At 41.8% G+C, this 15,827-nt stretch overlaps 1 protein-coding gene across 5 annotated transcripts in view; it reads right to left on the reverse strand.

Moving 5' to 3' along the window:
* Window positions 1–4,740: 4,740 nt before the first annotated feature.
* birc6 (baculoviral IAP repeat containing 6) overlaps window positions 4,741–15,827 on the reverse strand; it is a 106,180-nt gene continuing 95,093 nt past the window's right edge. For all 5 annotated transcript variants that reach the window (XM_038304592.1, XM_038304593.1, XM_038304591.1 and 2 more), the window contains 7 exons: window positions 15,153–15,263; window positions 12,982–13,199; window positions 11,071–11,232; window positions 9,830–9,907; window positions 6,902–7,090; window positions 5,939–6,073; window positions 4,741–5,740 (listed from right to left, as the gene is read on the reverse strand). In XM_038304592.1, coding sequence (XP_038160520.1) covers window positions 5,561–5,740; window positions 5,939–6,073; window positions 6,902–7,090; window positions 9,830–9,907; window positions 11,071–11,232; window positions 12,982–13,199; window positions 15,153–15,263 — 1,073 coding nt within the window. In that variant the 3' untranslated portion in view covers window positions 4,741–5,560. The remainder of the gene's footprint in view (window positions 5,741–5,938; window positions 6,074–6,901; window positions 7,091–9,829; window positions 9,908–11,070; window positions 11,233–12,981; window positions 13,200–15,152; window positions 15,264–15,827) is intronic.

Consider the following 15,827-nt stretch of genomic DNA (forward strand, 5'->3'; position numbering starts at 1 on the left):
TTTTCTTCCTGTCAGACCCATGAAATTGCTGCCGACTAAAATAGACCTGGGCTCTATCTCAGTGGGAGCTACACTGCCCCCTGCAGGAAATCATCCCCATTGACTTTCAAGAGCGTTAAATGCCACGACTTTCTGTCGGATCAGAAGCAAAATCTGATTTGGTGGTGTCTGGGCTTAAGATTTAAGTTTTATATACCCAGATATGTTTACACCTTTCAAGTGTCCATTTTTCATATTTATCAGCTTAACTGAAAATGTATTTATTAAATCTGTAAAAAAAAATGCTGACCAGTAACAGTAGAAATATGGAGGTCTGAAATTAATTTCTAGATATCCAGAATGTTTTAAACACCAACAGAGGGTCTTCAGTCAGAGGCTTCTCCAGATCCAGTGCAGACAGACCTCTACAGGAGATCCTTCCTGCCTGCAGCATCAACACCTGTTTAAAAAAATAGCATATGAGTTACTGCAACATTTAATTTCCCTTTGGGAGTAATAAAGTATTTTTTTTTTAATGAAATTGTCCCAAGGTCACTCCAGGCAGTTGGAATTGGAAACTTGTCCCACTGGAAGGAAGGCGGTGCTGCAGGTCTGTGGAACATGGAGGAGGGGCCACGGTCTTGGCCTGTGGACCACAGGCAGTTTCCAGCCACACAAACATGGCGAGCAGAGCAATCCTATTGATGAGTTTGTGATAGAGTGGTTGGATCTCTCTCATTCATTTTAACCAGAGGAAATTGGGGGAGAACTTTGTTCTGCAGAGGTCAGCAGCTCTGAGCGGTTCTGCTTTGATCAGAGGTTCTGCGTGGCACCATCAGGTAATATCCCAATCAAACATGTTTTACCGCAGTTTATAACTTTAATCAGGGCCGACCTGTGTCAGCACCCAAAAACAGCTTGGTGTGAATAGGAAAATAAATATAGTAGCAGCGTGCGAGGACAGGTAAGTACTAATAACTCAAGCTTGATTTTAGTTAGATATCTGTTCGTCTTTTAAACATATTAAGAAGGAACTTCTTGAAGAGTCAAATGGTAAATTTGTGGACAATCCTTAAGAACCAGTTAGGAGACGTATTTCTGGCTGGTCTCAAAATTTCCCACAATGCACCTTGAAAAGCAGTGATCACCCATGGTCGCTAGGTTTAGCAGATATATCCCAGAATGCTTTGCAAGAGGTCTCCTCACTAAAAGCATATGGGAATTGTTTTGACAGCATGGGCGGGGCTGGAGTCATGTGACCAACAGGTAGTGATCATTTCTCCAAACATCGGCTCTAACTCCTCCATCACGACATATAGAGCGGGAACTTTGCTCCATTAACCTCACTCTGTTCAGATAGAAAATCGCTACAGAGCGGATGTTCCTAGGGATGTGACGCCCAAACAGAGCTATATTAGCCGGTTTATTAATAGAGTTCAGGCCCTGCTTTCACAAAAACATGATTAAGCAGAGGAGACTGCAACAGAAAGACGTGTTTGTCTGATCTACCGGCTATTTACACACTGAAACAAGAGTTTTTCACTTGCAAGGCCACAGAATGCCTGAGTGAGGGCTGTTTATAGACTAGACATACTTATTCCCATAACAAGCCAGATTCTTTTCAAGGTTTAATCATAACATGTTACTGTTAACCCAAAGTTTCTTTAATTTGTTTTGACTCTAATATTCATTACTGTGAGTAAGGGGGAACAAACTCTGTCCAGATCAGAACAGGGCTGATTACCGTTCAATAAGGGCTGCATGATAAAAAGCTCTCTCTTTGCTAAGATAAAATAAAGTGCCGACTGAGTAAAATCCATCAATCTCTGTTTATTTAACTGGAGTGAATAGTTGAATACTTTTTTTCTCAAAACAGAGGCCTTTTATTTTCTCATGCACTTCAGACACTTTCTCTTACGACCCTTGGCCATTTTCCACGGATCGCCATCAGCGTTAGTGACTGTCTGAAACCGTAGCTCACCACAGATATACGCCTGAAAGTGCGCATGTGCAGAAAAAGATAGCTAACAGGAGGAGCAGGTAGGACGGCTTTACCTAAACGTATCAGCAGGGTGATTGACAATTAGGAGGACCACTTATTTAGATGATCCACCCGGAAATAACCGACCGTCCTCTATACCTTTAACATGGCATAATTGTTCCGTCTGGTCTAAGTGCAACAAACGCCACATCATGATTTTAGGCTAGAAAGATAACACACATTCCTTTCTGTGAATTTGGATGGATTTTCCATCTTTAAAAATTATTATTCTCTTAAAAATTAACGTTTCTTCCGATAACATTTAGGTAATGTGACTGACACCGAGCTAATGATCATGCAGATCGATTTTTATCCAGTTTTACTGCATTTACTATTTATTACCAATCTTTAAAAGGTAAAAATAGGATTAATGTTAGTTTCTTATTTAAAAAAAAAGTGGTTTATTGTAGAGAACTGTGCTGCAGGCATCCCTCTGGGATACCTGTAGCTTTTAGTCGATGGTGAAGTAAAGGCCAAGGTCAGAGCTGCTGGAGATCTAATAGCTGCACTGAAAAAAAATGAAATCTGAATAAGTAATTTCTTATTAAAATAGGTGATTTTTTTCTTGAATTGAATTAAATTAGACTCTTCGTCAATAGAATAAGACAATTTACCTTTTAAATAAGAAAAAACATTTGTATTGTCTTATTTCCAGTGCATATTACCTAATTATCTTATTTTAAGATTAAAAATACCCATTCCATTGGCAAATAATCTTATTTACCTACTGAATTTATGTATAAATAAACTTAGTTGGAATTTTTTCTTAATTTCTTTTGCTGTGTGAAGGCCGACTTCCAGACGAAGTTTTCACAGCGTTGAACTTTTCCACATTCACTGATTCCACAGCTTTGCTCCAAATCCTCAGTCTAGCAGCGTGAAAAACTTTCTGAGATTTGTTTATGTCCACCTTGACCAGTCTGCCGTCATCCCATAGCATGATGCTGCCACCTCGGCTCAACATGGAGCTTCATGGTAAAGACTGAATCCTTGTGGAAATGTGCATTTATTTTTAACGAATTGCAACAAATACAATACCTATTTCCCACATCTCTGCAATGAGGTCTGAGATTTTATTTTTTTTTGCCGTTTGGGATCAGCCTGCTTTAAGGTGGAAGAAGTTCAGTGACGTGAAACTTCACAGATGGACTGCTTTCAGGATAGAAGCTCCTGCTGCTCCACAGACTACAGAGAAAAAGGAACCACCTGTAGCTCAGCGGACCGTTTACCTTTCATCAGGACATTCCCCAAAGTCCAGAGAAGCTCATGGTGAGGTTTCAACAGCCGTTGATGGTGTGGATCATCTGAATCTTCATCAATCTTTACAGAGAAGCAGCTGTTTTCCAGCAGGATCGGGACCACCTCAGCACTGGGCCAACCAGGCTGCACATGGAGGAGGTACCAGACCCAACTTTCTGCATTAAACTGGCTTCCCACCTTAGATGATGTCAAAATCATGGACTTTCAAGGACCTTCCAGGACAGCTGTCCTTGAATCCACTGACCATTTACCTTGTGTTTACACGTTTTGGATTTACAGATAAACTTTACTCAAAGGAAGTAATGTTAAAGTGTAGTATAAAGAGCTGGATGGCGCAGTCACACGTCTGAACTATCACGGCGCTCACAAGTTAAGGCTGATTTATACTCAGAAACCAGGTTATCTGCGTGTGTCGCAGTTAATGCAGATATGCCCCGCCCCCTTCTGCAGACACCTCTCCAATATTGTAGGTGACCACAGACAGGAGGCCTCTGATTGGTCAAATCTGCCTCCGCTCTACACTATGAGTGTTTCCGGTTTGGTACCTTACCGGCTTGTTTTCTTTGCATGACCGCCATTGTGGAAAACTACTTGTGAAGATGGACCAGCTAGAAAGTGAGATGCGCGAGAATGTTGAGACCCTTTTTCCACCTGGATCTCCGCTCTTTTTGGCCCTCATGTCCTTCCGTTGTCCCACAAACTTGCCCCACTTCCTCACCGCCTCTAGACCCACAGCTAGTTCCTGATTGTCCCTCTTGCGTTGTGGAATAACAAAGCGCAGACCACGCTTCAATATTGGGTATAAATCTAAAATATCTGCGACAAGCTCACTGCTACACACTGCTGCGTTCATGGGTCGTACGCACTAACCACTGCACCACCAAAGTACGGCCATCTTTACAACGATTTCGTTTCTGGGATAAATCCAACCGAAGGCGTCTGGAAACGCTGACCTCAGTGACCTCATCTACTCCATTCCAACGTGACGGATTCCCACCTCCAGTGATGAGCCGAACTGGCAGGTCCACAGAACCATTATAGTCGGATAACTGGAGTCCAATACTTTGGTCCGGTAGCGTCCAATAACCGGCTCAGTATTTGTTTCAATCTAATCATAAATGTTTTTCATGTTCACGTCGCTAATAAATGAGTTTTATACGAAGCAAATTCATTTAGAAACTAATCAGCATAGAAGTTATGAGGTCAAGAGGGGATTGAATTCACAGCATTTGTTCTCATCGTTCAGCCTCCAAAACACAGACATGTTAAGGAGGTTGGTGACCTCTAACCCCTGATGGAAACCTGAAGGTTTTGGCAGCCATGCATCCTGAATCTGTGCTGGAGGCCCCGATCCGCACGTCGGTGGATCAGAATTGGAACCAGACCTCTAAAGCTGAACTGTGGGGAATGTGAGGAAGAAGCTCTTCTTCGGGTCGGACAAAGAGAAGCAAACCAGGCTGTAGGTTCAAGGTCCGTTTAATGTTCTAGAAAAGGAAGATATGACTAAAATAAGGAGGGAGTCAAATAGAAAGAGCATCTCTCCTCATGTCCCGCCGCCGTCAACAGGAAATCAGATCGAGACGCTCTCCTTCAGCCATACGAATCCATAGAAACGGCATTTCTGGTGGTCCGGTGTGGATCAAAGGCACATCAAAGCTTTTAATCTGACTTTGCGGGGGGATTGCTGCACACGCACAGGGAACACAGACGCATGCAGGAGCCCTGAAATGAGGCCTGCCGTGTAAGGAAAGCAGAGGTGGAACAGTTTGATTCAGAGGTTGGTTTAGCCTTTTAATTTGGAGCCTGTAAAAAGGGATCAGATGATTTAAAAAATGTTACTGAAGCGATGCGATCCGAGTCAAATCAAAGGTGGAGAGGCTTCGGTTACCTATGTGTGTTTTCTTCTCTTAAATAATATATCCTGGGTTACAACCATCACCGTTTCAAAGAAAAAAAAAAAAAGGGCTTAACATTCAGTAAACCTCTGAAGGTAGCTTCCCTTATATAATCTGTCATCTTTCCTCTGCAGTTATGTATACATAAACAAGTTTAATAACATACCAATCAGTGGTTATTTCACAATTGGAAAAAAGCACAAAATGTTTACAGTCTTTTACAGGTGGATAAAAGTTTCTCTTAATTCTTGGATGAGGGCTTAGCTCCCCTCCTTCACTACTGCTCTGTAATTAGATCTTTACATACAAATATTGACAGTGATGGCTTTGCCCTCTGAAGCCGTGAAGTCTTTAAGGATCGGGGGGGAAGGTGCTGGGAAACGGCTCAGAACTGGCCTTCGCTGCAGTGGCCGTCCTGACTGCCGGCGGCCTTCTCTGCATCCTGGCCGGACAGGTCTTTGAGGAGGAGGGCGGCGCTCTTCTCGGAGAACTCGTCTCCGTCGGGCTCCAGGCCGTCGGGGCAGGGCAGCTTCAGGAGCTCCTCTCTGAGCTGAGCCGTGTGTCTCTGCAGCAGAAACAGCGTTCATTAGTGGAACGGCTGGCCTACAGTCTACAGCCTAACCTGATCCGAGGACTCAGCTTCATCACATGAGTAAGAGAGCACTTTACAGACCCATCTTTAAACCTTAAAAAACCATTTTTTCTTGATACGATACAGCTGTAGTGTTTCAGTCTGAGAGGAAATCTCCAAACAGGAAGTTACCTTCAGAGCGGCGGCGTGATGCGACATGGTGCGGCCCACCCTCTTGTCATTGCTGTACTGCTGGATGTCAGCGATCCACTCCTCGCACTGAGACATGATCTCCACCCTCTTCAGGTAGAAATGCTTGTGGATTACCTGCAGACAAGAGTTCAGAAACACCTGAACAAAAGGAGATTCCTGGGACTTTTTCCCCCTTTTTTTCTCCCTCCTAAATTTTCTGTTATTTTAATTGACGCTGTTCACACCAACGTTGAGGCAGCTGGTTGGACATGATTGTTGCTGATCTGGAAGCACTAGTTTGTGGAAAACCTCCTTGTTTCCTATCAGTCTTTTAAGATGATTTTATAAGCCAAAAAAAGACGAATTCCGCTTGTCTGTCCCGCTCACCAAGCAGGTCGACATGTGCGGAATACAGAACTATCTGCCTTCTCTGTGGAGTGGGCATAGCCACCCGGACATCTGTGGGCTCGATTTTAGTAATGTGCTTCCATCGATGGAAGCCTCAGATGGAAAGGACTATTTCCATTGAAAAGGGTTGCAGGAACCCTCAGAAAATATAAAGCAAAAAATAAAGGAAAATATGCCAAAAAACTGAATCTTATTCTTTTTCCAGTATTATAAAATATATTTTTTCTTTTTAATCATTCTTGTGATGTATCATTTATGATATTGGGACGGAAAGCTGCTTCAAATAGAGAAAGATCAGATAACTTCTTCCTGTTAAACTCTAAAGTCATTAAATCCTCCAAGAAAAAAGGAAGAGATAAATACACAAACGTCTTGCTATATTTTTACATCAACTCCTGCCTCTGTGCTCCTAGTTTGGACTTAAATATATCGAATAAGCTTCTGTCTGTTGGGTGAGGCCAGAATCAACATTAGCCCCGCCCACTGAAACCGGCTCACTTTCTCCAAGTTTTTAAGTCACCAAACTGTTGATACAGAGAAAACCACAATGCTTACCTCTTTGAAGCACGGCGACGGGTTGCGGATCTGTTCCAGCATGGCCCATTTTACTGTGGCCTGCCTGATGTTGCCGTCATACTCCCGGGAACTCTGGGTGCCGCTGGGGGTCCCGCGGGAACGCTCGTACCCAGGCTCGTTAAAGTAGGGCTCAGCCACTAAGATGAGGGACTGCACAGAAACTAGCACCTGGAAGAAGCCAGAGAAGAGGCGGGGTTAACAGGCAGGAGGGAAAAAAGAGGCAGGGTGAACAGGGCGGAGTGAAAAAAAAAGAGGATGGGTTAACATGTCAGGGTCAAATAAGAGGTGGGTGTAGCACAACGGGGTCGAAAAAGAGGCGGGGTTAACATGGCGAGGATAAACCAGTACGGTAAATAAAGAGGCGGGGTTAATATGTCTGTGTAAAAAAAAAAGAGCTTTCAGAAAAAAACTTTTCCAAAGGGACTTTATGGTACCAACATTCTCCTGATGTCCTTAGAGGACCTTTCCTGCATTATTTAACCTGTTTCGCTAACAGCCTGTCTCCATGGAGTCATTACTCTGTTTGCCACAAGCCAAAGATGAATTTGAAGGTCAGCCTGCTGGCCTCAGCCCAACTAGGACAAACATAAAGAGGCTCCCTGAAGCAGACAGCAGGATATGTCCGCTAAGAGCAGGCAGACGTTCCAAGCTGCCCTCATTTCCATTATTGATGCACTGAATGCTAATTGCAACAATAAGCATTCAGCGGATCTAAGTCTCTCTGCAAATGAGTGAAGTGTAAAGAAACAAAGAGAGGAGTGATTGGCTACCCTGGTGCACGAATCGATTCCTGTACTGGAATAATATTATTCAAGGTTTCCGTGCTATCCCTTTTCTTTCAGTCACTGAGCAAACCAGTTTGCCTTTGGCAGCCTCTTTGGTTTCCTTTTACTGTTGCCCCCTGGACTATAATGGGAGTCTTCCTCACAACTTACAACCAGTGGAAAGAAAAACCACCCAGGTTACCCTCGAGTCATTTTACTGGGTTGGAATATTCTTCCACTCTGCAGATTCTGTTAGTTCAATCTCTAACGTTCTGCTCTCTCTGCTTTTTCTCATAGTAGCTTCATCTGGTCTGTTCCTGTTTGGCTGTGACTCCATCCTGCAGAGAAATATCAGCTGTGCTGCTGCCATCAACACCTTTGTTTCTAGATGTTGGACATCGGTCTGTTTTCCTGTGTAGTCCTGTTTCTCTGACTGTGTCTAACTGGATGTGCTCTCTTTCATCCTCTGACAAAGGAGCTGGCTCGGAGCTCGTCTGCCTGGCTGTGTGTTTCCCGGACGGGGCCGCCTTTTACAGCTGCCTTTTCTATCTCTACTTCTGTTTCCTTGAACCCCAGTGGGCCTCAGCAGATGGCCGCTCACAATGAGCCTGGTTCTAATGGAGGTTTCTTCCTGTTAAACGGGAGTTTTTCCTCTCCACTGTCGCTACAAGCATGCTTAGTGTGAGGGATTGCCTTAAAGTCAATGAATCGATGCAATCAACTGGTTTTCCTTAGATAGAAAACTTTGAATCAGTCTGACCGTATGATCTTGTGTACTGTAAAGTGCCTTGAGGTGACGTGTTGTGAATTGATGCTATAGAAATAAACTGTATTTAATTTGATATTTCTGGAATCATATTCCCTGTTGGAATATTCCCATGTTTTTAAATCCATGGTCTTTAGTTGGAAAAGCTTTTCTCGTCATTAAACGATAAAAAGCTGATGCAAGTTTGATTTCAAAGTTGATGAGAAGTTCCAAGCAAAGAAAAATTAACACGAATTAAAAACAATGCATTTTTAATTTTAATTTCTGTGCAAAAGTTTATAGTTTTCATATTTAATTTAACATTTTTTTTTTTTTACGGTTTTGCCTTCATCGCAGACTAACAGGTAAATAGTATCACAAAGAGAAACAGGGAAAAAAACAAAAACAAAATTTATCACAAATAGGTCTAATCTGACAGACGAGAGGAGCACTGTAAAGAGTATAGCACATATCTTATCTGGGCTGTACTGTAGAAGAGGATATTTTAGATTAAAAAAAAGCCATAATAATCATAATTGTAGTAATAACAATTAAACATGGTTATAGTAATGTATGAGTCCTAAGCAAGACAATTTTAACTTTTAACAACTATATTTTATTTTTTGCGCTTTTTCCTATTCTATTTTGATATTGTAGTTTTCTGATATTTTTTCCTTTAATTCAAGTTTGTGACTTTTTTTTCAAAGTTGTTTTTCCAGAATAGATTCTCTGTTTTTTCAGATTTTATTTCTCATGTTTTTTGAAGTAGAGAACAACAGATGTCCAGTTCGGTGTATAGACAATTTCCTGATTCACATATTTTATAAAACACCTGAACTGACTGCTATTTTTCTTTCTTTTTTCTGTCTTAATGTTGGCAGTGGGCTTTATGCAGCCCTGAAAGGCTTTAAACCTGGGTTTGAATGGAGACTAAGCTATTTTAAAGCACATATCAAGGAGCTCATTTAGAGCCTGGATCCATATTTATTATTGATTCTGTTCATGGTCGCACACGACACATGTGCTCCTTAGTTCCCAGTATCGAATCAGACCAATGGTCCTTTGCTGCATGTCTCTCCCCCTCTCTTATACCCCCTTTCCTGACAGCCTTCTGTGAAAAAAACGAGCCACTAGTTCTGTAAAAACTCAAAAAGTAGTTAGCAGCAACAACCCAGAGTGACAGCAGCATTGACTAATTTGTATCATGTGCAGCCTGATCCCGGAAACTCTGGATGGCTTTACCGTACAAACAGGAGAAGCGGCGCAAGTGAAGTTAGGATTAGCCAGCAGGTGGGTCTGGATCCGGACCACGGTCCGTTGATCCGTGACCTCTGATCCAAGAGATTCTGCCTCTGATCAATCCTCACTGATAGCTTCTATGATGGAGTTCTGTCTCACCTGTAAAAAGCTTGAGGTCTGTGGGTTCCACTTCTCTTCTGGTCTACCATGCCAGGTGTTGAGGATGCTTAGACACACCTGCAGAGGAGTTTAGAAGAACAAAACAATGACGGTTAAACTATTCTGCCATTTTGTAGAATCTATTAGTTCAATCTCTAACTTTCTGCTCTCTCTGCTTTTTCTCATAGTAGCTTCATCTGGTCTGTTCCTGTTTGGCTGTGACTCCATCGTGGAGAGAAATATCAGCTGTGCTGCTGCCATTAACACCTTTTTTTATTGATCGGCCTGTTTTTCAGTGTTTAGTCCTGTTTCTCTCCTATAGCTATGGGCTCAGCTTCTACTGGGACTAACTGCATCTTCTCTCTTTCATCCTCTGACATGAAACTGGCTCAGAGCTAATCTGATTAACTGTTTCTTTCCCAGACAGTGCCTCCCGTGGAGCTAGTTTACTGTTAGCTTCTTTAACATAGAAATTTTAATAGATCAGGGCTTCTATGTTCATTTTCTACGTCTGTTTCTGTCTCCTTGAGTCCCAGTCAGCTTCAGCAGAGCTCACACTGAGCCTGGTTCTGCTGGAGGTTTCTTCCTGTTCAAAGGGAGTTTTCCTCTCCACTATCGCTGCATGCATGCATGCTGGGAATGCCGAGTCAATCCTTCAATGCCATTGAATATTCATCCAGGAGGAGTAAATCTTTCAAACTGAATGACTGCAAATATTCATTGAGTTTAGGGCAGGTCTTCCCAAACTAGGGTCTGGGATCCCTAGGAGGTCATGAGACACCAAGTGGGGGTCGTTAAATTGTTTTCACAATCCATTCTTCAGATGCCTAATACTGTTCTCTTTTTTCCAATGAGCATCTATAATATTTGTGGTTGTTTAAAACAAAAATAAAACAGTTAAAATCTTTCATCTTTCTGATAAAATCAGTTTTGTCAAAACACAGAATGTATCAGTGCAAATGATTTGATCTGGAGTCCTTAAGCATAATTGTTAAACCCTTTATTTAAAGGAACCAAGGCAGAAAACCAGTGAATGCTCTCCGCCGTTTAAAGCTCTACTAATTATTGGGAACCATCCATGCCCCTCTCAGCCTAGTCTCTCTAAAGCTCAAATAACATCCAGTGATTGTTTTTTGTAATAGCTAACATGCTAATGAGCAGATTGGATCATTTCATTCGATCAGGATTCCTCCTCCACAGTGTCATATAAAGCCCAGTAGGAGCCACGCAGTAGGACTCACCTTGCCATCGTTGTAGAGGTTTGGATTGAAACGCACGCTGTGTCCCCCCGTCGTCTCCAGATTGACCAGCGGAGGGGAGTTGGGATAATCCTGGGGAAAATACACGTCGAATTCGAAGCAGCCGTTGGCGTACGGGGTGTCGGACGGGCCTGTGATCAGAACCTGTGAACACACAGCACAGATCAACATTGAACATAATTAGACGACACGGCTCCCAGAGAGTAATCTATGTGATGCGGATCAACGCTGGCGCCTCATTGGCTGAAATGCTTCTATAAAAATACCTCAACTTCTTTAAAGACGAGAAGTGCACCTAAAACAGGAGTTCCATCTTAATCGTCAACTTCATCATGAGCAGCGAAATGTCCAGGCTCTACTGAACACATTAAGCCAACAAATCAGTGCTAGCCACTGACGTTAGCCTAGTGCTGCAGCAGACGCTTCATTAATGGCTCCCTATCACACAATCAATTTATTTATTTTCAGCCTTTTATTGTCATTACACTCTCACAAGCACACAAAACGAAATTCACTCTCTGTGTTTAACCCATCCTCTTAGAGAGCAGTGGGCTGCCATTTTCGGCGCCCTGGGAGCATTCCTCAACATTTTACTCTACTTGGCTTAATTGCTTTCGGGCCGCTGGGCGTACCGGCTGAGGGGTGGGCAGTGCTATCAAACCTTGAACAAAGTTTTCCCTATTGTCTGATGGGTCCCTGATAAGTCTGGGTTTTCCTGGGGGTGGTTGATCATCCTTGGACTCGCTGTCGGAATCTGAGCCGCTTCCTACTGACCAGACAGACATCATCATCGGTCTCTCCCTCTCCGCCCGAATCGCCATCATCAGTATTCTGAAGCATGTCTAAAGCCTGTTTCGCTGTTAGATTTGTTATGAAAGCCATTTTTCTACATTAGCCAGAGAGTTCCCAAGTTTCTAAGTAGATTGTTGGTTGCTAGGCAACAGTACCAATCTTCGTGTGGTCACTGCGCGGTATCGGCTGTTGATCAAGTCCCAGTGCTGTATCTGGTGTTTGTCACAACGCGCTATTATCCAAGTCATCTTGAAAACATTCTTCTTCCAAATGTTGGCTACATATTACGGGTTTTTTCTCAGGCCAGAAGTTCAATGGCAAATCCTCCCTCTTCAAGCTGGCAATCCAACGACGAACTGTGGAGGATCAGGAATCGGAAAGGTGAAATAACTCTTTTTTTTTCCCACTTTTACTCGATGTATTCCAACATCCAGCTGCCATGCACGTGGGGCATTGTCAGTTTCACTATAGCTCTGGTGAATTTCAATGGTGAAGTCCTCTGGAAATCTTCAATAATTGTTGTTGATTGCAGATGTGTTTAGTAGTTCCCATTGATTCTGCTTGTAAAGCGGGGATAATGGCGCTAGGTTTACCGCACCGTGACGTCACTGCCGGAAGATGTCAGGAGTGAGGTGTTGAACGTATTAGTTTTCAGTATAAATAATGACTCCTTGATTTTTCCTTGCTGACCGGACTTTTCCTTTAAAGAAGGCTGACCAGGTCAGCCGTGCTTCTCTCAATCACACACATTCTCAGAGGTAAGCTGGAGTTCAGCGTCTTCTCCAAGGACGCTGGGATGGAAATGAGTCAGCAGCCTGATGGATCACAGCATCCAGACACAGTTCAGCTCCTCCTGCCTCCAAACTATAAATCAAACCTATCCGATAACAACGCTCTGCTTTAACAGGAAGCGGTTCTTCTCAGGCCCGTCCAGCAGGCTGCTACCCACAGCCCTCTGCAAACATCGCAGCATTTTAGTTTCTATTTTGATTCTTTACCAACTGAGACATTAAGGATGGAAAGTCGGCCATTAATCAGAGCATGAGCTAACCAATGAGAGCACGCCTTTCACCTCACCGCCCCGTACAGGCGACACGTTACCTTCATGATGTCGAGCCTCTCCTCGTCGCAGCGGACAAAGACGCTGGAAGAGGACGACAGAGGGAGAGACGTGGACAGGGTGACGGCCTCCTGGGCCAGGCGGCGGGACCTTGCTGCGCTGTTTGTATCACTGGCGTTCTTCACCTGAGACATGTAGTGGTAGTTGACCTTGAACATCAGCTTCCCTTCTTCATCTTCTGAAACCATTTCAAAGGTGTCTGCGTGGAGAGGAAATCAGAGGTTAGGAGGATGTGGCTCATTCTGCTTAGGAGCAACAGATGAACAGAGTTCAGGTGTCCTTCATGACACAACACTTCTAGAAGGAACCTCATCATTTGGAAAAGAACCAGACTGCAACACAATGGTGGAGGTGGATATCCAGCGTTTCCATAGCTACAGTAGCTTTGTACGACACGGCGTAGCACTGTATCTGAGGAGCTGCGTCACAATGAACTAGTGGGAGGGGTATGAAGTTAAACACCTAAGCAGTCTCAGAATCAGCCTTGGCAAAATAAAAAAAATAAAGTATTGCATGCTTGATGCAGAGAAAAAAAATATGCATGATAAGAAGGAATGTAAAGAATCTTACTAGGATTTATTGATCATTCGTAGTTTATTAGATTAAAATTTATTCTATCCTATTTACTGATTACAGATTTTTTTCCCCTTCTACTTTGAGAATAAACTTGTAACATTACAAGAATAAAGTGGAAACGACAATAGTCATAAAATTACGAGAATAAAGTCGTACAATTATGAGAATAAAGTCGTAACATTATGAAAATAAAGTCGAAACGAGAATAGTCGTAAAATTACGAGAATAAAGTCGAAACGAGAATAGTCGTAAAATTACGAGAATAAAGTCAAAACGAGAATAGTCGTAAAATTACGAGAATAAAGTCGAAACGAGAATAGTCGTAAAATTACGAGAATAAAGTCATAAAATTACGAGAACAAAGACGTAACATTACGAGAATAAAGTCGGAAAATTACGAGAATAAAGTCATAAAATTACGAGAACAAAGACGTAACATTACGAGAATAAAGTCGGAAAATTATGAGAATAAAGTCGTAAAATTACGAGAATAAAGTCGAAACGAGAATAGTCGTAAAATTACGAGAATAAAGTCAAAACGAGAATAGTCGTAAAATTACGAGAATAAAGTCAAAACGAGAATAGTCGTAAAATTACGAGAATAAAGTCATAAAATTACGAGAACAAAGACGTAACATTACGAGAATAAAGTCGGAAAATTACGAGAATAAAGTCATAAAATTACGAGAACAAAGACGTAACATTACGAGAATAAAGTCGGAAAATTACGAGAATAAAGTCATAAAATTATGAGAATAACGTAGGAAAATCACGAGAATAAAGTCGTAAAATTACAAGAATAGTCATTAAATTAAGATAATAAAGACCTAAAATTACAAGAAACAAGTTGTATTTCATGACAAATCTTACAAGAAGCACTTTCTTCCCTAAAATGAGGAATGTTGAGCATCATGTGAAGTTATCCTGGCTCTGGTTTGACAAATAAGGAAATCTTTTAGCACCAGCTTCAAATTGGGCAGGATGTCAAAGTGAACTCAGGTTGCTGGTCGGAGCTCGAAGCTTTCTTTCGAAACGGTTTGTTATATGATGACTTTATTCTCGTAATGTTACGACTCGATTCTCATGTTACAACTCTAAGTAAAAAAAAAAAAAACTCTAGCCTGGCCCTAATACTCCGTCATAACTGATGATGTCTAATTAGAGGGAATGTCTCAGTGTTGTAATGACAGCGCAGTCCTCTAGAGGGCTCTGCAGTTCAATCAACAGAGCTTCACTGTCATTTTCAATAAATGTGGCCGATAATCGCCTACATTCACCTGCAGGATACTGCTGTATAACCTCTAATTTATCACCTTTCTTAGACATCATCCATTAGGCTGATAAACCAGAGCTTATCCTGCAGACACTGAAATATCTACATAAACCGAGTTCAGGTGAGGAGGAATTGACCACACAATGAGAAGCGTGGTTAAAAAAAAAATCACAGTCAATGCATGGGAAACACTGTATACCAGATCTCTGGCATAAATAGAACCTGATGCTGATTTACAGCAGTTTAAGTAATTTCTAGAAACAACAGGCATTAATTAAGACAAGCAGAGATGTTTAAACCCACCAAACTGTAGTTTCTTCATGGCAGCGACGTATTTCTCCTCTAAGGAGCGGAGCACAGACAGCGGCTTTGGCCTGCTTGACGTCTTCTTTGAAGACTCCACCAGCTTCCTCTCTGATGGAGAGAAAGGGGAAATTAAAGATCAGCAATGAGAAAAAGATCAGCAATGAGAAAAAGATCAGCAATGAGAAAAATCTCAGCTGACAATGAATTCTTTACATAGTTTAGGCTCCTAAAAGGTTTTTCTCTGATATGAAAATGTTTTCCAGTCTGATTTTAATATGTATTTTTATAATACAGAATAGCATAGAAAATCCCTTTACTGTCCCACAATGGAGAAATTCTGGTCACACAAATTTGGACGTTAGAAAAATGTATAAGAATAATATAAAAGTGAAGAGTTAAAAAATAAAAAATATAATACTGTACTGTAAAGTGTTTTAACAATATAAATATAAACAATATAACATTTTTGCACAGCAATATAACATTGCTGTGCAACTGGAGAATAATACCCAATATACAGCTATGGACATTTTTACAGTAATGGATATTTAGCAGCAACATCAGAGATGTGCAAAACTGACAGTGTATATATAGATAATATATCTTTCATAGTATCATGTTTAATGAACTCCACGTTTTGGTGGAAAATGATATAAAAGCAGCAATAATTTA

This window comes from Cyprinodon tularosa, unplaced genomic scaffold (genome assembly GCF_016077235.1).
Source record: "Cyprinodon tularosa strain WSP-4 unplaced genomic scaffold, ASM1607723v1 ctg539, whole genome shotgun sequence".
Classification (NCBI taxonomy): Eukaryota; Metazoa; Chordata; class Actinopteri; order Cyprinodontiformes; family Cyprinodontidae; genus Cyprinodon; species Cyprinodon tularosa.